The sequence below is a fragment of the Nothobranchius furzeri genome, chromosome 4 (genome assembly GCF_043380555.1).
Source record: "Nothobranchius furzeri strain GRZ-AD chromosome 4, NfurGRZ-RIMD1, whole genome shotgun sequence".
In the NCBI taxonomy this organism is placed as follows: Eukaryota; Metazoa; Chordata; class Actinopteri; order Cyprinodontiformes; family Nothobranchiidae; genus Nothobranchius; species Nothobranchius furzeri.
Window position 1 is genome coordinate 46,602,453 of NC_091744.1, and position 20,746 is coordinate 46,623,198.

General features: G+C 42.0%; 3 protein-coding genes and 2 long non-coding RNA genes across 9 annotated transcripts in view; 4 read left to right on the forward strand and 1 right to left on the reverse strand.

The window, feature by feature from the left end:
* Positions 1–492: 492 nt before the first annotated feature.
* Positions 493–3,172, forward strand: rpl27a (ribosomal protein L27a). Its single transcript, XM_015963934.3, has 5 exons — positions 493–567; positions 1,151–1,214; positions 1,295–1,370; positions 1,504–1,678; positions 2,996–3,172. The coding sequence occupies exons 1-5, from the start codon at positions 565–567 to the stop codon at positions 3,122–3,124; spliced, it is 447 nt and encodes a 148-aa protein (XP_015819420.1). The 5' UTR covers positions 493–564; the 3' UTR covers positions 3,125–3,172.
* Positions 3,173–3,406: 234 nt separating this feature from the next.
* akip1 (A kinase (PRKA) interacting protein 1) lies at positions 3,407–13,708 on the forward strand. Of its 3 annotated transcripts, none has more exons than XM_054732866.2 (5): positions 3,407–5,434; positions 5,656–5,857; positions 5,971–6,045; positions 10,265–10,381; positions 11,862–13,708. In XM_054732866.2, exons 2-5 carry the CDS (start codon positions 5,699–5,701, stop codon positions 12,009–12,011), a joined length of 501 nt encoding a protein of 166 aa, XP_054588841.1. In that variant the 5' UTR covers positions 3,407–5,434; positions 5,656–5,698; the 3' UTR covers positions 12,012–13,708. The 3 variants fall into 3 exon arrangements, with proteins under 3 accessions (XP_054588841.1, XP_054588842.1, XP_054588840.1); XM_054732867.2 differs by having other exon boundaries at positions 3,407–5,423; XM_054732865.2 differs by having other exon boundaries at positions 4,699–5,347.
* LOC129153537 (uncharacterized) lies at positions 7,636–9,148 on the forward strand. Its single transcript, XR_008559534.2, has 5 exons — positions 7,636–8,254; positions 8,396–8,566; positions 8,639–8,696; positions 8,771–8,837; positions 8,921–9,148. It is a non-coding gene; the product is annotated as an uncharacterized lncRNA (long non-coding RNA).
* Positions 9,348–10,111, reverse strand: LOC129153538 (uncharacterized). The gene is made up of 2 exons (XR_008559535.2): positions 9,826–10,111; positions 9,348–9,480 (listed from the first exon to the last, which is right to left on the reverse strand). It is a non-coding gene; the product is annotated as an uncharacterized lncRNA (long non-coding RNA).
* Positions 13,709–14,385: 677 nt separating the features above from the next.
* Positions 14,386–20,746, forward strand: part of znf143b (zinc finger protein 143b) — a 31,739-nt gene continuing 25,378 nt past the window's right edge. Inside the window, exons 1-4 of one of the 3 annotated variants that reach the window (XM_015963931.3) lie at positions 14,386–14,834; positions 16,703–16,815; positions 16,991–17,179; positions 17,297–17,377. In XM_015963931.3, coding sequence (XP_015819417.1) covers positions 16,710–16,815; positions 16,991–17,179; positions 17,297–17,377 — 376 coding nt within the window. In that variant the 5' untranslated portion in view covers positions 14,386–14,834; positions 16,703–16,709. Of the gene's footprint in view, positions 14,835–14,864; positions 16,611–16,702; positions 16,816–16,990; positions 17,180–17,296; positions 17,378–20,746 lie in introns of those variants that run through there. The other 2 variants (XM_015963933.3, XM_054732859.2) reach the window with 2 other exon arrangements.

The window sequence follows — 20,746 nt, forward strand, 5'->3', positions numbered from 1 at the left end:
ACCTCTGGGTTGACAACAGCAACAAAACACAAGTGTCCATGATAAACCCTCGTGGGATGCTGCGCTTGGCATCATTTTGAATAAACTGTTTAGTAATTAAAACAGTGCAATGATTTTTCCACAAGTAACAAATGAAACATTTCATGAAAGCTAATTTATTTTATTGAATGTTAATTTAGATGTCAAAAGATCAACACAACAACATCACAGCTAGGTGACATACAAAAGATAATACAGCCTAAACGTTTTATGCCATGTTTTGATTTCATTTAATTTGTTTTTTGATGATGTTCATTGACAGTATGTGAAAGTCATGTTCTAAAAGAAAAGAGAGAAAAGGAAGGTCAGGACAATGTTAACAGAACAGGGGGTGGATAAATCAGCTGTCATAGTAAAAACCGCAGAAGGGATGCAGTGTTTATTTTATTTTGTTCAACTTGCTGCCAGTGTCCGCTATCTACCACCAGGCGGCGCTGTGGTTTTCCCCTGCACATGTCAGTGGCCTAGTCTCGCACAAAATCGCGTTGTTTCCAAATCCCGTTCCTCTTTCTACTAGCCTCCAAGATGGTAGGTGCTGAATTACATCTCTGTGTACAGAAACCAGACTAAATCCGCTCTCATCCTTGTTCACATTAATGAACAAAACGTGTGTTACTGTACACTGACCTATCAGCTGCACTCTCTGTGTGTTATTGTGGTGATTTAGTCGCATTTAGGTGATTTTAGTGTCGTTTACTGAGTTAGCCGGTTACTCCCGGGCCTTTGCCGTTGCAGCCATCCATCAGATTTTTCAGACACTGATGCTTGTCCCTCATTGACTAAATTAGTTTAAATAGTTTTATTTAATTTACGTTCCTAAACGTTGATAACTACAACTGTAGAAGTTAGCTTGACTGACTTGCCGGTGAATGTGATCATTAGCTTCTGGGATGCTAGCCAGCAACGTTCCTGTGCTAAATGTCTAAAGATTTGTTTTTCAGAACGAAACGCGTGTTGATGTGTTCTGTTTAGGTTGTATGTCTGCGCGCATCTGCTGGAGTTGTTTCAAAGCTTGTCAATCTTAACGATGCTATTCCGATAACATTATTACCTGTGTTTGTGTCTATCATAAACACGTGCCTTTAATTGTTAAAACATCTCATTTTAACAGCCAACTAAAAAGTCCAAGACCAGGAAACTCCGAGGACACGTCAGCCACGGACATGGTCGCGTCGGTCAGTACGAAGTGTTATTGGCTCCTGTTTAAACTCAGAGACGTGGAGGTGTCGATAACAGTAGCTGCTCTGCTCTACAGGCAAGCACAGGAAGCATCCTGGAGGTCGTGGTAACGCCGGTGGCATGCATCACCACAGAATCAACTTTGATAAATAGTAAGTGGACTCTCGTCTGGAGTACAACATTCAGCAGACGTGTGTGTGTGTGTGTGTGTGTGTGTGTGTGTGTGTGTGTGTGTGTGTGTGTGTGTGTTCTCTCTGAGTAACAATGCTGATCTGCCACTTTCAGCCATCCAGGCTACTTTGGTAAGGTGGGCATGAGACATTACCACCTAAAGAGAAACGCGTCCTACTGTCCCACTGTCAACCTGGACAAGCTGTGGACGCTGGTGAGCGAGCAGACCAGGCTCAACTATGCCAAGAAGCCTGATGGGCCTGCTCCTGTCATTGACGCTGTGCGCGCTGTAAGTCCAAACCACATGACCGGTGTTTTAGCTCGAGCTGCTTCCACATAGGTCCTCAGGAGCCCATTAAATGGTCCTGCGTGTTTATATGGGATAGGCAGCTACTGGAGTCTGTAAGTTGTTCTAACACAGGAGTCCTAAAACCTTCCCGGGTAAAACATACTGGCTCCAAACACATCACAAGTAGAGTTCTGGTCTGTTTACTCTGTTCATGGTGGCATGAATAGAGTCTGGAGTTCTTCTACAGAGGTGAAGTTACTGATTGTTTGGTTAATTAGATAATTAAAACATATATCTGTATATAAATAGTGTGGAATTTCCCCTTCCATCATTATGAGCCTCTTTGTCCCTTCCTCACACACACACTTCACTTATTTGTGCCTCTAACGGCACAACAGCAGCAAACAGAAAATGTCTGAAAGCAGCCAATCTTGGTGTTTTTGAAGAACGGCTTTGTTTGTTGAGACTTGTCCATCCAGTTTTTATTTCTTATGTTATTTTGTTTGTTTATTCTGAATAATGGTTCTCGGGAAAAGTGTTAAATGCTCTTTGAGAGTGTGTACTTGCACTCTTATGCCATTGTCATTGCATTGGTGGAAACTGTCTCATAATGTAAATTTTGTGGTTATCAAAATAATTTCTGGACATATTTATCACCCAGAAAAAGTCATGGTGCTGTTGTGGTGATGGTCCTGGTTTTCTCCCAGTGGTCAGAGTTAGGATGGAGGTGTTCAGGGACCAGTGTGGACATCACCACTCTGTCTAATGCTGACAAATGAAAGGATTTGAAACATTAAGCTGTAGCACAGATGACCTGTAAGCATCAGCTGATTTATGAGCCCGGTTACACAAGGTTGTTGTTGAGGTTCATAATAAACTGATTTTAAATGCAACTCTGCATTCGTAACTTTGTGAGCACACGTCCTGCTGCCACTCATCAGTGTTGGAGATCAGTGCTTTTATTATTCAGATATGAATCAACTAAATTCAGCTTTTAAAGCATGCATGCTGTTAGGAGATGGTGCATCTTTCACTGGTAATCCTAGTCTGTGTGCCACATGGTGCCATGTAGAACTGATTTGTTTTTGATAAACGTTACCTCACATTTACCCAGATGTTATGTGAGGACTGTCACGTTTAACACTTGTTACGGCCTCTTTGTTAATTTACAACTGATTTTTTAATGTAACTTCCTCTAGCTGTATTTGGTTTTCTGTTTCTAGAAGTAGACCACTGTTAGCATCGTAGCTTCTGCTTCTTCCTGTTTTAGTTTCTAATGAAGTCCAGATTTATTCCTGATTGTTGTGATCCTTACAGGGCTACTACAAGGTTCTGGGTAAAGGCAAGCTGCCCAAGCAGCCCGTAATCGTCAAGGCCAAGTTCTTCAGCCGACAGGCCGAAGAGAAGATCAAGGCTGTGGGGGGAGCCTGTGTGCTGATGGCATAAACGTTCCTGTCAGATAGTTTTTTGGACAGAATAAACTGTATAAATGGGTTTGCTTGTCTTTTGTTGGGGTGATGTTGACTATGAAAGCTTGAGTTCAGATTGTTTAAATCCATTTGTTATTTTGAAATGAAAAGGAGAAATTGATTATTTGAGTGTAGTTGGTAAAAACAGTTTCTACTTATGGGATTTTAATCGGGATGTGAGACTAAAAGAAAACAAAGAATGACTGGAGGAAAATAACTGAAACTAAATCAAATCCATGTCTCTGGAGAAGTGAGAACACCAAATGTTAAAGGACTGGAGAAAAGGAAGATCAGAACAGTGGCTGGTCGATTTAAAAACCTTTCTATTCAATTCTGTAAACCCATAAATGAACCTTGTATAGGAAATCAACTGTTATGGAGTTCTTAACGGGTTGTCTCCTTAAACCATTTAGATGAAAATAATGTAATGAAGCTAAAAAAAATCCTAACCTTTGGTTTAGTCTTAAAGATAGCGATAGTAATATAGAGTCAACTGCGCTTAGAAACACTTAAAATTCTTTCAAAATAAAATGCTACAGAAGTTTGGCGTTAACAGGATATTTTAGCCTGGCCAGCCCTGCCAATGCTCCTGTGTAGAACAGACAGGGCGAGTCTTGCAGTATTTTTCTGTTTTAGCAAAAATCACAAATGAGTCTGAGAAAGTCTAATTCTATCCATTAAGTGGTTAATTATTCAAAGGCACTGTGCTGATGTGTTGACTATTCCATAAAAGTGAAAATATGGCAAATTTAAGATTTCAGAGGCTAACTAAGTGCTGTAATCACAGTCTGCTATATAAAACACAATGTTAAATAATTGTGAGCCAAACAAGAAGAAATGGGGTAAATAATTTTACTTTCATGTATGCTATTTGTAGAAAATATGTTAATATTTACCAGACTGTCATTAGCCAAAGCTAAATATATTCTATACATTCACATGTATAGGGTGGCTTTCCATGCTAGGCAGCCCTACGGATTCACCCCCATTTTCAATAGCTTATTTGAGAGAAATCATTTTATTCAAGGAAAAGCCCAGTTATCATGGAAAACTTCCTGAGTATTGTATTGATGTTTCTGTTATTTTCTCGCACTATGCTGGTTGTTATTGAATTTTTATATATTTTCTTTTTCTGCTCAGTTTACGCGTTAAATTCATTGACATAAATACACTTTTAAAATGATGCTTTTTTATTTTGAAATGTGGCTTGATTCTGGATTCTCTTGTTGGCTCTTCCTTCTTCCATCTCAGGAACGTTGCTAAGCTGAGTCCCATCTGTCCCGCTCTGAACTTGAGACAGTTCTCCACTCCTTCATCTCCTCACGCTTAGACTACTGTAACTCCTTTCACGTGTCTGAGTAGAACCTCCCTGAACCATCTACAGGTGGTTCAGAACGCCTGTGCTCGGCTTCTGACCAAGTCCTCCAAACACACCCACATCACCCCGCTTCTCCAGCTTCACTGGCTGCCAGTCAACTTCAGGGTTCATTTCAAGATCCTGGTTCTGGTCTATAGGGCCTTACATGGACAAGCACCATCTTACATTGGTGATCTTCTTAGTCCCTACACCCCCAGCAGGTCCCTGAGGTCCAGTGATCAAAGCCTACTGGTTGTGCAGCACCAGGCTAAAGGTCAAAGGTGACAGATCATCTGCTGCTGTGGCCCTCAGACTCTGGAACTCTCTCCCCCTGAGCCTGAGATCAGTGGACTCAGTGGTCTCCTTTAAAAAGCAGCTGAAGACTCACTTGTTCAAGCTGGTTTTTGTATGACCTTCTTCACTACTCTCTTTATTCTGCTCTCCCCACCTATTCCGCCTTCCTCAGGATCCACTGATTTCCCTCTTTCCTGTTCTCTCTCTCTCTTTCTTAACATTTTTATTCACAATTGTCTATTTTTTGCTTATTTCAAATATATTTTTAATCATTTTCTAAATTCGTTTTTATATTTTTTGTTTTTGTGAAGTGCCTCGTGATTTTTTATCTTGAGAGGCGCTTTAGAAATGATATTTTCTTCTTCTTGAAAGTGTTGGACTTCCTGAAGGGGCGGGGCGTAATCAGCAGGACGTCCGGTCGCGTTCAAAAGAAAACAGTTGTACGGGGAAATGTGAGGACTTAAGTAAATGTGGTTTAAAATGGGACTTTCTCTTTGAAGGATTGAATCTGTGGAAGCGTTAGTGTCGCGGTCCTTCTCCCCCGAACAGGTAAACTCGATAAGCAGGTCAGCGCTGCAGTCGGCTCGCACCGAGGTGGGCGTCCTCTGGTCGGTGTCTCACCGGAGTGAGTTACCGGTGGGGAGCTAACTAACTAACAGGAATGTAACAAACTAGTCCATCTCAACGTGCGTACGTTATCACTGCGCGTGCGCTGTTTCATATCGATTTTACAAAATCGTTCATCTTGTGGATGATTTTTTTAAATTATTGACTTCCAGTTACCACTACATGTTTATCTTCATGTTCACAGCATTACTTACGCAAATATTTGACCAGAGTGACTTTATTTGGCACAGGTGAGGTGGCAGGCACCTGTGGTTTTGCTCCAGGTGTGTCTCCATGGCAAATCCAGCATGGCTGGAGTCCTCCCTGCGGCGCTCAGGCCGACTGGGTCTGGAGGTGCTGGAGCGAGCCTCCGGACGGTGTGTGGACTGGACCAGCACTGGGGCATCCCAGACCCCCACTGCTTCTGATGAAATTACTCACCCAACAGTGAAGGTGTACAATCTCCCTGTGTTCTGTAATAAATGACAAATATCCTAGAACCTCCTGCCCAGGAGATCCTGGACAGCGCTATCTTTCAGCTCAGGTGTTTGTGTTTGTTCATTCAGAGAACCCGCTCTGAGCTGGATGATGCCTTTGCAACCATCACCGAGTTCATGGCACAAACAACCCGTCGTTGTAAGGTTAGTAGTGGTTTGTCCACTGACTAGAGCGTCCATACTATATAAACAAAGGGGACATCCTTAGACTGGTTCAGTGTGAAATCATTCCCAGTCCTGTGTTAGAACCCATTTCTGTAGCCTAGACATCTAGAACAGCTGTAGCAATGGCAAAAGGTTTTGCTCAGCAGGTCGGCCCAGTGATGCTCCAGTGGAGCCGCAGCAGGGCTCTGGGTGGTAGAGGTACAGTCCTTCGTTTAAAAAAAACTATGTATTTGCTGCTTCTTTGACTGCATGGTGGACTGCCCGTTGACGGATTTCTGTTGCGATGCATTTGTCACTTTGCCTGTTGCTCTGACTGGTCCTAGCACTGTCCAATTTTGTGCAGGTTGAAAGACAACAGTAGATTATGTGTTTTTATACATATCCAACTCTCTTTTCACGTGTCTGAGCAGAACCTCCCTGAACCATCTACAGGTGGTTCAGAACGCCTGTGCTCGGCTTCTGACCAAGTCCTCCAAACACACCCACATCACCCCGCTTCTCCTCCAGCTTCACTGGCTGCCAGTCAACTTCAGGGTTCATTTCAAGATCCTGGTTCTGGTCTATAGGGCCTTACATGGACAAGCACCATCTTACATTGGTGATCTTCTTAGTCCCTACACCCCCAGCAGGTCCCTGAGGTCCAGTGATCAAAGCCTACTGGTTGTGCAGCACCAGGCTAAAGGTCGAAGGTGACAGATCATGTGCTTCCACATGTGCAGAGACTCTGGACCTCTCTCCCTCTGAGCCTGAGATCAGTGGTCTCCTTCAAAAAGCAGCTGAAGACTCACTTGTTCAAGCTGGCTTTTGTATGACCTTCTTCACCACTCTCTCTTTATTCTGCTCTCCCCACCTATTCCACCTTCCTCAGGATCCACTGATTTCCCTCTTTCCTGTTCTCTCTCTCTCTCTCTTTCTTAACATTTTTATTCACAATTGTCTATTTTTTGCTTATTTCAAATATATTTTTAGTCTTGGTCTCCTTTAAAGAGCAAGTAACGTCTAAATTAACTTTTTTTTTTTGCTGATGAACTGTATAAATGAGTGTCTAATAGTGTTTTAAATGTGTGTATTCTTTATTTTAGCATTTTGGTGCATTTTCTTTAAAAATTAAAAATTCTGCCTAAATACCACAGTAATGCGCCACCTTCAGCTTAAAACATAGAATTTGAGTTTTTTTGAATAAATTTTAGCCAATGGCTAAAGAGTAAGATACTACGTAAACCAGTAGAGTACTACGTAGCAGCTCTGTGTCAACGTTATAAAGCATCGAGAGTCTCGGCCACGCCTTGTGGCGAGTTGGGAGTTGGATTTGCAAGCGAGTGTAGGACGGTTAGCCATAGTTCAGCATTAGCATTAGCATATCCTAGTCTTTAGCATAGCTTTTAGTGTTATACATACTTATTTAGTGTTAGTGTGCCTGGTGCTGTAGTTTGCAACCAGCATTTTACCCGCGATTCTGCACGTCTCCGTTTGAAGAGGGAGGCCGTGCCCACCGTGGCTCTTCCGCGATTTAGATGCAGCCCACCGACTCTGCTCCCCCACCACGGCGGGCTCCAGTCTGAGGTGAGTAAGCTAAATAAAGGTTTTACATCTTCTAAAGACAATTCCATACCTAAATGCAAAGTTTGAGAGACGTGGTTCACTCCATTTAGCTAATATCAGCCTTCACTGCCTTCGGGCTGAGTTGTAAAGTTCACCAAATGTGGAACGGGTCCCGGGATGTAAGGTTAGAATCAGCGGCGAATCGGAACATATCTCGAAGCCCTGGCCGACAAAACGGTACACATGACTGTCAGGCTCGGAGAAAATTCGGGTTGCTTTTGTTTCAGTCGGTAATTCTGCAACAGTGGCTCTAACTGACAGCATTACAGCGTGAAATCCAGCTTTACACCACAGCGTGACCCGGTTCTGTGAGGAATTCTGTTCAGGAGGTCGCATTTCAGGCTCTCCACCTCATACTGACTGACTTTTACGTTATAATAACATCACACACTAGGAAAGTTATAAAGCGCCTATATAAGACAAGTTTATTTGGAATATATTCTGACTTTATAAACTCCAACAACAATGTGCTTCTATTTTTTTTTTCAGACTAAATCTGCCCAAGACATTGGCTGTCAGACTGATTTAGTAGTCTGCAAGAATGCACTTGTCCAGGCTGACATGAAGCCTTACCGGCATAGCAAAGGTGAATTATTTTTAATAATCCTCTATGTAAACATTTTATTATCACCTTCTAGTTTTAATTTGTTTTACAGATTATTGTTACACGTGATTTTATGTTCTTTTAAACATTTATAAATGTGCTGCTTATTTGTTTTTTACATAGCCAGCCAGAAGAGCTCCCAGCTGCTGTGTGTCTGGTGACACAGGGACCATGACGGAAATTCATCTTCCAGAAAGTCCCAGAGCAGCGTCCACACCCCTGACGATGTGAGGTGTCTGCTGTAGATTCCAGCTTCCACCTCAGTGACAGTGCAAGCTCAGTGAACTGTTCAAGGTAAAAAAATTAAAACATTTCAGAAATTTTAAGATATTAACAATTAAATAAGTATGTGATGACATCATGAAGGAGTCTACTGATTCTGGCCCTGTGACACTTGGTGGTGACGTGTGAGCTGATTCACCTGGTAAATAACTTTTACATTAAATATTTTGTTTTTGCTATCAAAAGTAAATTAACTAATAACCTGCATTATTGCAGGACACTCAGCAAAATATGGACTACACCATGAGGCAGGCACACGTTAATACTTATAAGAGCACATAAGGTGAGCAACACCACATATAGTACACTGTCCTGGATTTGTTTTCTTTCTGCATGATTTGTTTTCTTTCTGCATCTCATCATTAGCCTGGCTGATCACCTGATAACTACTGTCATCTGGTTGTGACAGCATGAGGATGTCCTCACATACCTGTAACCTATCAGCTCATCTGGCAGAATAGAGAGAGAAGAAACAACACCACATCTCCTGTTCCTGGAAAGCCTTCAGCCATCCTTCGATGACTGAGGACCTCCATCAGCTCTGTCTCCTGTCTGCCTACAATTATTATAATAAATAATGTGTTTGACAAGTTTTTTGTGCTGCCAAATGTCTCATTTTGATTCCAGTTTTGATATTTTAATGAATATTTATAAATTACATTAATTGAATTATCACATTGTCGCATGTTTAACTAGCTCTATTGTGATGAATTAAACTAGCACCTCACTGTTAAAAGCTCGTTTTAATTTCAAGCATGTTTAAGCATTTATGGACATGAACAAAAATAGGAAATATATAAATTGAGATTTATTTAATTAATATAACAAATAAGGGGGAAAGAGTCATTGAAAGGCACATTCTTCTGGAAGCTCCTGATCCTGACGACACCAGCAGAGGAGACCAGCTGCAGACACCAGAGGACCACCTGCAACCAAGAGCAGCTAGTATCAGTAAATAAATAATGAAATCAGGGCAGTTTTAGTGGGCTGAACACATTACAGAATAATTTTCTCATAGGGTATTTTCATAACTTTATGCAGCAGACTGCAACTTGAGCCCAGGGCTACCGGAGAGCTGATATCCAGCACGTTTCAGTGGATTTTCCTGCTTTAACAGGTTAGATTAGCTGTTAAGCAGCTCAGCTATTTGCTGCTGATTAAAACCAGGTGTGTTGAAGCAGATAAACCTCTAAAACATGCTGAATACTAGCTCTAGGGCCGTGGAGTCAAACCTTGCAGCTAATCCAATGCTATGGCTAACGGCTACTTACCATTCAAAGCAGGTTCTGTTGGGTCGGTTCCGGTAATTTCAGGCAACTCACAAGCTCAAAACAATAAGGCTCAGGTCCGCTTGTCTCCTCCAAATAGACTTGGTCCCTTTCTTCTCGAGTGTCTGTGTAAGGAGGGGGAGAAACGGCCTCCACTTCTAATAACTGCTCAGAGTGAAGGGAGCTAGCATCGTCTAGTTAGCCATCATTTCGTCACTGCCGCGGCTCCGCCCTCTCGGTCCTCCAGGCAACGCCTACTAATGTTGCAGTTTTTAAAATTGATACGTGGGTGGGGTACGACTCTGAGGCACACTTGACATGCTCTTTAAGAAGCAGCTGAAAACTCACCTGTTCAGGCTGGCCTTGAGAACAGTCCCTCCTGCTTCCTCGTCATGCTGAAGAAGACACAGAAATCTAAAATCTGGTTTTGCCTTTGGTGCAGGAGTTTTATGAGTGTGGACGGTGCAAAGAGCCCAGTGATGCTGAGAAGACCCACGTGTCCAGGTTCCACATGTGTCCTGGAGCTGGGTGGACATCAGCACTGCCGACCAGGAAACATGTAACTGACTCACTTATTATAGTTTGTCTTCTTCATGAATGACTGTGTACTCAGCTTTAATGTTTTTAAAGCTTTGACGTCAAAACCATCAACATATAAATATTGGACAAAGGGTTTCCATATGCTGCAATATCACGTTTTTGAGGCCAAATGGGAGGTAGCCACCACCGCCATTTTGACCGTGTCACAGGTTCCGTCAAGCCCAGACAATTCCACAAAAGGGAAGAGAGGAGGAGCTGAGGGTGGGGCTGTAAGGCTGGGATCAACTGACGACACCCGGTCGAACTAGCTACAAGCTAACCTGAAGCTAACCCAAAGCTAACGCGGAGGTGGGAGCTAAGCTAACGGAGGTAGCAACCTAGCTACAACCGGAGTTAACTGTGCACAACACCAGAGCTTCTGAGTCAGAGATACGCCGGGCTGACCGCTGGGTAAAACCGGGTGGAACACAGAGGTCTGCGAGAGCTCCACAAGCCGATAGTGGGAACCCAGCTCCACCAACATGTTATATTTCAACCCATTTTCTAAAGTGCAGCATTATGTTAAATGCACTGGGTTTACCCTATTACATTTAAATTTCATGGTTAAACAGTACATGTTAAAATCTAAGCTCAGCTTGGCAGTGACATACATAATACATAAATATAATTTTACTTACCGAAAAAAATGAAGTGGAGACTCCTTGGACGCTCTATTAGTGCAATTAATGCCACAACAAGTCATTTTGTCCAACAATTGCACAAATAATATCCAAAACAGAATACACACACACAGAGACTCAAAATCCCGGAACAGTTTCCAGGCCAGACCGAGGCTCTACTGAGGCCTTTCCACGGAGCTAGCTCTGTGGTCACGTGGGTCTGATGCTCATTAATTATACATAATTTTAGGCTTTTAATACACTTAAACAGAAGAGTGAGAAAAAAATTCACCCCCCTCAGAGTTGTCATGAGTGTAAACTAGATCATTTAAACCAAAAACATGTTTTGGTACCAGGCTGTAAACATGTTTATTTCTGCTGTGAAATTGGTATTTTTAACATGGGAGTCAATGAGGATTTGCTCACTTCTGGCACCAGCCCCTAGTGGATGAGGGTGGAACTGCAATTTCTGGTACTTCCGGGTTGGGACCAAATTTTCAGCCGCATTGTGGGGGCTTTGGTCAAAACGCACACAAAAAAAAATACTCTAGACTTAATCCAAAAAAGAAAAAGAGCCATTTACTGAGGGCCCCTGTGGCAATGAAAACATTATATTAGTTTCAACTTGAAAGATTAAATCAGATTCATTAATAATGCTCGTCTTAAGATGTGTGTGTGTGTGTGTGTGTGTGTGTGTGTGTGTGTGTGTGTGTGTGTGTGTGTGTGTGTGTGTGTGTGTGTGTGTGTGTGTGTGTGCGTGCGTGTGTGAGATAGAGAGAGAGAGAGAGAGAGAGAGTGTGAGACAGTTCAGCAGTGTTACATGAACCTTCCTGTCCTCAGGGCCACGTTTCCTCAGCAAAGGAAGATTTTTACATTGAGGTGTCTCCTGGGACGTATGCCGTCACTGCTAGTCTACCGGAGTCTCAGCAGCAGACTCATCTGGTTAGAGTTAAAGCTGGAGAGAGCTTCCAGCTCACCTTTAACCTCTGACCCCTGACTGGTCCCTTCTCAGATCTAAAATCAAATCTGACCAATGCTAAAGCTGCCTCTTTGTTTTTATTGCACATACTTTTGCACCCAGTTTTGTTTTATTTGCTTCACATTGAAAACCTATAATTATGTCATGTGCGTATTATACATAGTACTACCTGCACTATGCCTCATCCGTGTTTCATAATAAAGTATTTTTAAAGAATCTCCTCGTTTGTTTACTCTAGCATACAAACACGCAGCCATACAGATAGAATCACAGAAATAGTGGTGTTGTTGGCTGAGTGACCCTGTAGGTGGTTGATGTTTGAAGGTAGATCTTCTAAGAATGTTTCTGATGGTCAGTCGTCTCATTTTAGTCACAGGAAGCTGCTGTTAGGGGAAGCACTGATCTGAGACGGTCAGGTTGGAACCTCCTACTGGGCACAACACTTCCTGTTCAAACTAAATCCACCATGTTTGACTGAAATAAAGGTCATACCTGACTTCCTCAACAACCTCAGTGTGAAAAAATAGTTTGCGTTTAACATGATTGATGAGCTAACAGCTAGTCTGAACCAGCCATCTTCAAACAACTCCAGAGAAAACGGTATTTTATAAACTTTTACTGAAGAAATAAAAAATAATTAAAAATATATTTAAAATTTGCAAAAAATAGACAATTGTGATTAAGAGACAGAGAGAACAGGAAAGAGGGAAATCAGTGGATCCTGAGGAAGGTGGAATAGGTGGGGAGAGCAGAATAAAGAGAGAGTGGTGAAGAAGGTCATACAAAAGCCAGCTTGAACAAGTGAATCTTCAGCTGCTTCTTAAAGGAGACCACTGAGTCCACTGATCTCAGGCTCAGGGGGAGAGAGGTCCAGAGTCTGGGGGCCACAGCAGCAGATGACCTGTCACCTTTGACCTTTAGCCCGGTGCCGCACAACCAGTAGGTTTTGATCACTGGACCTCAGGGACCTGCTGGGGGTGTAGGGACTGAGAAGATCACCAATGTAAGATGGTGCTTGTCCATGTAAGGCCCTATAGACCAGAACCAGGATCTTGAAATGAACCCTGAAGTTGACTGACAGCCAAAAGTGGATAGTTGAAGCTCTCTTGGCTCCACAATTCCAGATGGAGACAAACCAGAGGCTTTTATAGACTTTATTAGGAAAATCAAATCCAGAGAGGGAAATTATTGTGAATTTGAGAAATGCTTCTAAATGACACATCAATTGTATCAACAGTAATATTTTGTTTTATATTGTGCCTATGTTTGGTCTGGGAGGTGTTAAATTGCATGATACAAGCCTTTTAAAACATGTGAAAAGTGTGTTTTATGAATCTACATTCATTTAAGTTCATGTTTGGACACCAACCTTCGCAGTTTGCAGAGTCTCGCGCTGTGTGGTAAGGAGACGCGGTTAGTTCTACGAACACTCGAGCATCCAAAATGATTTCTGACGGATGGACTTTACGGGGAATGGGGAGGGATAGACACACTGATTGCAGTTGGATGATCAGAGGATAATCTTGGAATATCAGAATGAACAAACTGATGTCAGTGTGGAATGGGTAGATGAGTGAGGGAACCCACTTCCACACATCAAAAAAACTGGCTCCCTGAGCATCTCTCAGCTATGCTGGACTGCGGTTCAGTGCAAAATAATCACGGGTGAACTCAGCTAACTGAAAAAATAAGCTGCTCTAAATAAGCATGAAGGTCAGAGAGAAACACTAATATGGACACAGATAAAAGAACAAATGTAGAGGTAAAATAGGGCAGGGCTAATGTTAGCAGCTGTCATATGGGTCATTTGAAATGCTTGAAGTTCAGTTGACTTATGTTATTTGACAGATTAGGACACAGTCTCATATTAATTCTGTCAAGAAAATATTAAGACTTTTTCTTTGGATCATTCAGGAGTCACAAAACTTGTGAACTTAGTTATCCATTTTGGTTTTTAGTGTAAAGGTGGGACAGGAGATGTTCTCGATACTTTTTGTCATATTGCTTGAAAGGCTCTTCACTGCAACCAATAAATTAAACGTTTTGTCAAAAATAATATATTTAATCACCTTTGAAACGTACAAACCTGGAAAAACGTCATGCAATCAATGTGATCGTTCTGTTCTCAATAGATCCTTATCCTTCCTTCAAACTATGTATACATATATATATATATATATATATATATATATATATATATATATATATATATATATATATATAAACGATATTTGGTAGTATATATGAGTTTCAACATAGTCTAAAAGGCTCACTGTAGTGCTGCCCTGTTGTCGGACGCCTGTGTGAAGCAGCACCGAGCTGGTTTGCACTGCATTGCCCACAGTCCCCTTTTTTTCCCACGCGACCTTGTTTTCAACATGGATGCCCAAAAACCTCCCCACACATCGCTGTTTGTTCTGCTCAAAAAACAACGTAACCGCATATCGTGGCACACGGTGGTTTGGCACCTACTGTTTCAAGTAAGGCCACGACCAGCCAATAGATGAAGTATTAAATTTACAAGCAGACGGACTGCAAAAACAATCGAAAGCCAGAAACAATGCGAAAACCGGCGCAGAATGGCGTCCTTCAGTGGCCACGGAAGCTGAATAGTTGCTTCAGATGAGGACTACAACACAACGGACAGCGCATTTAGCCAATAGGTTTACATTTAACTAACAGCAAACCAATCATTTTTATTTATGCGGAGTAGGCGGGACAACAGCCGTAAGAATTGGTCGTCATTCATGTTTTCGGGGCGTGGACGTTCCTTCTCGTTTCCTGCACTGTTGCATGGTGGTCGAACAGGAGGAATTGTTGGAAATTTTTCGGAGGTTAGTATATAAATTGGTTTTTACCCAGTATGCATTATTCCCACAGCCATCTCTGCTGTAAGTGGGAGTGACAGGCAGCGACAGGGATCCATCTGGAGAAGTGAAAATGCTGCTAAATGGGAAAAAAATAAAACTGAAATGTGCCGACTGAAAATGCGTACGATATCATTAATTAGCTCATGGATTCCTCCTTGTTTTCTTAGTCGGCTGCTAGTTTGTCGAAGTTGGCTAGTTGCTCATCGTAAAGAGCTAGCTTTGTTGCACCTGTCATTGTGCAGGCTTTTCTGATGCTTTCACGGCAGCTGAAAATAACTGAATCTATTATCGTAGTCAGACTCGGTCTTTAAGAAGAAATCATCTTGGTCGCTTAAAAAGTCGTGACAGTTCCGTTTGCGGTGTTAGCTGTGCTGTTAGCATAGTGGCTAACTAGCTCACACCGTTGTAGCACTGAAGTGTTAGACTATTTGGATAAAGGCGCAGCATTGGCAGCCCAGTTATAGTGTTACTCTTCAATTATTTTAAACTTTTTCTGATGATTTCCCTTAAGGTGGAAATTTTGCAAGTCACAATTGTAGCGCGGTGTAGCTAGCCAGCCACAGTGCTACGTTCAACAAGCGCCAGAACTAGCCAATTTGACTGATGACTAGCTAAGCAGTTTAACTTTATAATGGAAGCTTTACGTACAACTTTCATCTATATTTATGTATGCATATATTTTATTGTGTGTGTATAAACATTGAGACCAAGCATATTTGTGTTAAATGCTCAATAACTTGCAGTTTGTTAAAACAACACGTTATAATTCGAGCCGACAGCTGTCTCGTTTGGTCTATCTCAGTAGGGTTTTATATGTGACTGATTTCAGGTAATAAAGCGACTAATTGTATGTCTGAAACATATGTAAATAGCACTTATGTGGAATGGGTTGAGGCAAATAAAGTTGCATGTTGGATAGTGGTTACGTGTTTTCCAAGGTTCAGGTTGAATCCAATCTAGAAATTCTCAGACGTCGAGAAAAATAATAAATTTAAAATCTCATAAAGTAATTGTTTAATTGGTGAATAAATTGTCCCTAAGTGTGAGTGTGTCTCCTTAATGAACTGGAGACCTGACCAGGGGATAATGGAGATTCATAATGCAGATGAATTCCTGGTGACTGATGGACTTGCACCAGCCCCCTCACCTTACTAAGGAAAAAGCATTTCAAGAAATGCATGACTGATTCTGCAGCTGCTTCTCTTAAGCAAAAACACCAACAATGCTAAACAAGTTATTCTAGGGCAGTCTCAAACACTCAGAAATCATCGCTTTACCGGTTTTCTGTTTTAAAGGCTGCTGCTAAAATGGGGTCAATTTAGGATTATCTTCAACTAAATGTTTTTGTAATGTTCAGATGTTATTTAAAATGCAAGCAGGCACTAAATGAACCTTAATGAACTACATTAATCAGTCGGCTGTATAAAAACCACGTACAGAGTGCTGCTGTAAAAAGCTGCCTGGAGGTCCAAACAGTTACTCACAAAAGGTGTTTTCGAAGGAGCTTCGACAATCAAAACTACTGAAAAGGTATCAGAAAGTGTGAGGTTCAGAACTGCAGACAATGAAGACATATTTGAACAAGAATCACACAGTCGGTGTTTTTTCCTCACGGTGCCACCAAAGGGTGCGTGTGTGTGTGTGTGTGTGTACGGTGGACCATCAGGAAGCAAGATTAAATAAAATTAGGATTCCAAAGTGGAACGTAAGATGGCGATTTTTAAAATAAACAAGTTTTGGGTCAGTAACATTTTTTGTGATTATTAAGAGCAGAAAACAAAAGTACAAATGTGACCAACTGCTCAACCCAAATGTGTTTTTCACTCCTGCAGCTGAAGTATGCTCTTAGCCCAGATAAACCGGGACTCCCAGGGAATGTCAGAGTTTCACGATGCCGACGGGCAGCCGGTTACTCTCTGTCTGGCAGAAGCCGTGACGGTGGCGGGTGAGTGCCTAGGTTTGAGGTCCAGGGGAAGTTTTTACACATGTGCTCCATGATGATTAATAGAAGTTCTGTCTAGTCTTCGTTTTGTCATTTTTCTTACTTAAAAATAATATTTTTGATCCCAATGGTGCCAACATGTTACACCACCGATTAAAAGTTGTTCATTATTTCCCAGATGGGGATCAGATGGAGAATATGGACACAGTGAGCCTGCAGGCCGTCACTCTTGCAGATGGCTCCACTGCATATATCCAGCATGAGACCAAAGCTTCGTTTTCAGATGGTCAGATCATGGATGGTCAGGTGATCCAGCTGGAGGATGGCTCAGCTGCATATGTTCAGCATGTGTCTATGCCCAAGACAGGTATGATGTAAATCCCTGCAGTCTCTAGATAGATGCACCTAATAACTGTGTGTCTTTGCTCTGTGTTAAGAGCCTAGGTTTGGTGACATTAAAGTGATGTTTGACTGCATGTTGTAGGAGGAGACGGTTTACAGCTTGAAGACGGGCAGGCTGTCCAGCTAGAAGATGGAACGACGGCTTATATTCACACACCCAAAGGTTAGTGTTTAGCCACTAAACGCTGACTTTCGTCTCATGTACATCAGAGTATTCTTTTTCAGGGTAGGAATGATACTTTGGTCGTATTGCTTCCTCGGTCCTAGTTACAGGACAGTGTTTCCCCAGAAATGTATGTTAACATTGTTTTATTTCATGCTCCACTTTGAACTGCACCAGTCCAGCATCTGCTGCATTTTAATAACTAGTATTAAAGGTGAATACACCAATATTTGCACAAGAATAATTTTTGTTTTAAACTCTCAGTGACACACTTTGCAGGGGGGTTGGCATTTAATTTTTCTTGGCGTCTGGAAAAACATCTCTTTCTGCCCCCTTTATTTTGGTCCAAGGTCATTACCGGGCTGGCCCCATTAAACACGTTCTACACCCCTGCTTAGCAGACTTAATGAAGTATTTTTAAGCCAGTATAAAAATGACTGAAACACAAATTTACATATTTGGCATTATTGACCAATATCTTTGATTTAATTTATTTGTTAAGAACATCAAGATGCATTACAGTGAACATTATAATAAAGTACATGTTTCTAGTGCAGAGAGGAGACAACCCATAGAAGCACTGATTTGATCTCATTTCAGAGAAAAATAGAACAGGTCAGATGCACCTAATAAATAAAATTACTAATATAAACTCAGGAATCTGTTTCTTTGCTTCATTGTTCTGGTGCTGAAAACATCACTAATGCGGATCAAAGGACATACACAGATGAATCCACCTTATTATTTGGAAATCAGTGGGTGTGGTTTTCATCAATACATTATTTTAAATCTGAAATGGATATGGATTGATCAGAAGTTGCTATGTGTATTGTTTATTGCCTCAGAATAGAGATTAAATATGTTTGATCACAATAGTAAAGGAACTATTACAGAACAAGTTTTTCAGTAAAATCAGAACATGAATATTTAACAGGGTATCCGCGGGTCCTTAAAAAGTCTTAAATTAGCTTTTCCTAATTTAAGGCCTTAAAAGTCCTTAAAAATGACAAATAATCCTTAAATCCAGTTTCCAAAGGTCTTAAATGACCAAAGACCCAATAAACAAGATTCTTTTATTTCTATAAAAATTTCGTGAATCTCTAGCTAGTGTTCAGCATTTTTTGTGTATGATGTTGCCGTAAGCGGAACCGTACGCGGTCAATTGGTTGTGAAAGGGGGCCATTTTTTTTAGATGAGCACATTAGCTGGTTAAGCTAGTGGGAGCTTGCGCCATGGGGAAGGGCAAGTTTAATGGTAACTGGATGGCTAATCCCACGTTCGCGACGTGGTTAGCACCGGCTCCAGGCAAGAGCTGGAAATTATCGCTTAAATTTAATTTTTAAAATAGCTTAAATTTGGTCAAAGTGGCCTTAAAAAAGGTCTTAAAAAGTCTTGAATTTGGCTCCCTTAAATCTGCAGCTACCCTGATTTAAGTGCATGAATTAATGCATCTGAACTCATGCAGTAAGAACTAGGAAATAATTTTAATTTGAATTTTTTTTATTTTAATTTGATTAAACTGATTTTTTCCTAATGTTGTTGGCATTTTTCCCACACACAGTTAAACCAAACAATGTTGATTGAGGTGTGTTTGTGTGTGAGAGAGAATTAAAATAATAATTAAAAAAAAAAAACCCGACTGGAGCGGAGGCAGTGACCGACGCATGCAAGAGCCGTTTTCAGCTCTGTCTTGTCAAATGCACCACGCACGTTACGAAAAAGTAACTTTAAATATTCAACCGAAAAACAGGCGAGTTGAAGAAAACCTAGGGAGCTCTGAAGAAACGTGAGCAACAGTGAAGCAAGCACAGACAGATCCGCTAGTGTTTGTGCGTGTGTGTGCGTGTGTGTGTGTGTGTGCGTGCATGGATGGGCCGGACGGACTGAGCTCCCGGCAGCAGTTTTGTGTGTAGGGAGGGGCGGGCGCTCTATGTGACTGGCCAATCACAGAGCGTGAAGACAGTCAGTTACCCAATGAGGATTTTCCTTCAGCACGATTACAGATATTTACGAGTTTTACTCGTTTCATGCTCGTATTCGTCAAAAATGCTTTATCCGTACCGGATACTCGTCTGAAAATGAGTATCCGGCTCATCCCTAGCTGTAACCACCCTGCCCTGCCTCCTCCTCCTTGCTGCCCTCCGGCTGTGACCACAAGCAACAACAGAGTAGTTCCCGCTGCTTCTTCGGGAAACGACGCAAAAAAAAAAAATAAAACTTGGGATCTTGTAGGTGTGGAGCTGGGATTTCAGCCGTGGCGGGCCGCCACGGCTACGCCTATGTATGGGAAACGCTGCAGGAATTAAAAGTGCTCGATAGGGCTGCAACAACGAATCGATAAATTCGATGAAAATCGATTACTAAAAGCGTTGGCAACGAATTGCGTTATCGATTCGTTGTGTCGCACAACTCTTCCAGACCAGCGCAAGTCAGATCAGCGCGAGGGTGAGCCGCAGATCAGCGCGAGGGTGAGCCGCAGATCAGCGCGAGGGAGAGCCGGCAGATCAGCGCGAGGGAGAGCCGGCAGACTTGCGCTGCTGCGAACCGGTTCCGCCCAAGGCCGGATTAACTGGGCAATTGCCCAGGGCCCACGACCTCTAAAGGGCCCAGGGCACGAGCAAAATACCATATCTATAATTTCCCGCTTTATGAGGACTATGGTGACCGTACGTTCCGTTTTCCCCGGACATCTCCACTTTTCACTCTGTCCGGGCGTCCGGACTGCGGGTTCTTGTATTGATGAAAATGTCCGGCTTTTCATCCAGGAGCAGGGATCGAATTATGGGGGAGCTGTATATCCTACACATCCGGGGAGCCGGAAAAAAGTTTTCTATTTTATATCATTTTTGGACTCTTTTGAGCAGAGAGCGGCACAGCGCATTGTTGCGCAGCGATCCAGGCAGCTGCTTCCAGCGCACGGTCCATTCTCAAAGTGGCGCAACCAAAAAACTGTAATTAGCACACGATCGTTCATGTCTGCACATGTTCTCTATTTTCTGTCTTATTTGTGCCTGAAGCGCGCTACTGCGGAGCTCATCACCTGTGCTGTGGTGATGTCACCTCACGCAGCATCGAAAACGCGCTCTGAGCTTTGTGGTCAGGAAATCCCTTTGATCTGCTCAAAAGTAACTGATGAGGTGAAAAAGTAAGAATCCAGGCAACAGATTTTCTGGACAATTAAGAGGAGATGCAGGAAGATGAGAGACAGACAGGACAGGAAAATAGTTAAATAAAAACAAGAAAACAAAACAAAGTGTTGAAAAGTAAAATGTAGGAAGATTTATCTCCACTACACGTTTTTACCTGTATAAAACATATTTATACATCTGATACAATTCAGATCACCTTCAAAACTCAGTCACACAGCCA

Bases quoted from the DNA above. Each gene is read 5' to 3' on its own strand.
- akip1 (XM_054732866.2), top strand. From the start codon at position 5,699: ATGGCAAATCCAGCATGGCTGGAGTCCTCCCTGCGGCGCTCAGGCCGA. The intron at 5,858-5,970 runs GTGTACAATCTC...TTGTTCATTCAG, and splicing joins TTACTCACCCAACAGTGAAG to AGAACCCGCTCTGAGCTGGA. The intron at 6,046-10,264 runs GTTAGTAGTGGT...CCTTTGGTGCAG, and splicing joins AAACAACCCGTCGTTGTAAG to GAGTTTTATGAGTGTGGACG.
- rpl27a (XM_015963934.3), top strand. The intron at 1,371-1,503 runs GTAAGTGGACTC...TGCCACTTTCAG, and splicing joins AGAATCAACTTTGATAAATA to CCATCCAGGCTACTTTGGTA. The intron at 1,679-2,995 runs GTAAGTCCAAAC...TGATCCTTACAG, and splicing joins TCATTGACGCTGTGCGCGCT to GGCTACTACAAGGTTCTGGG.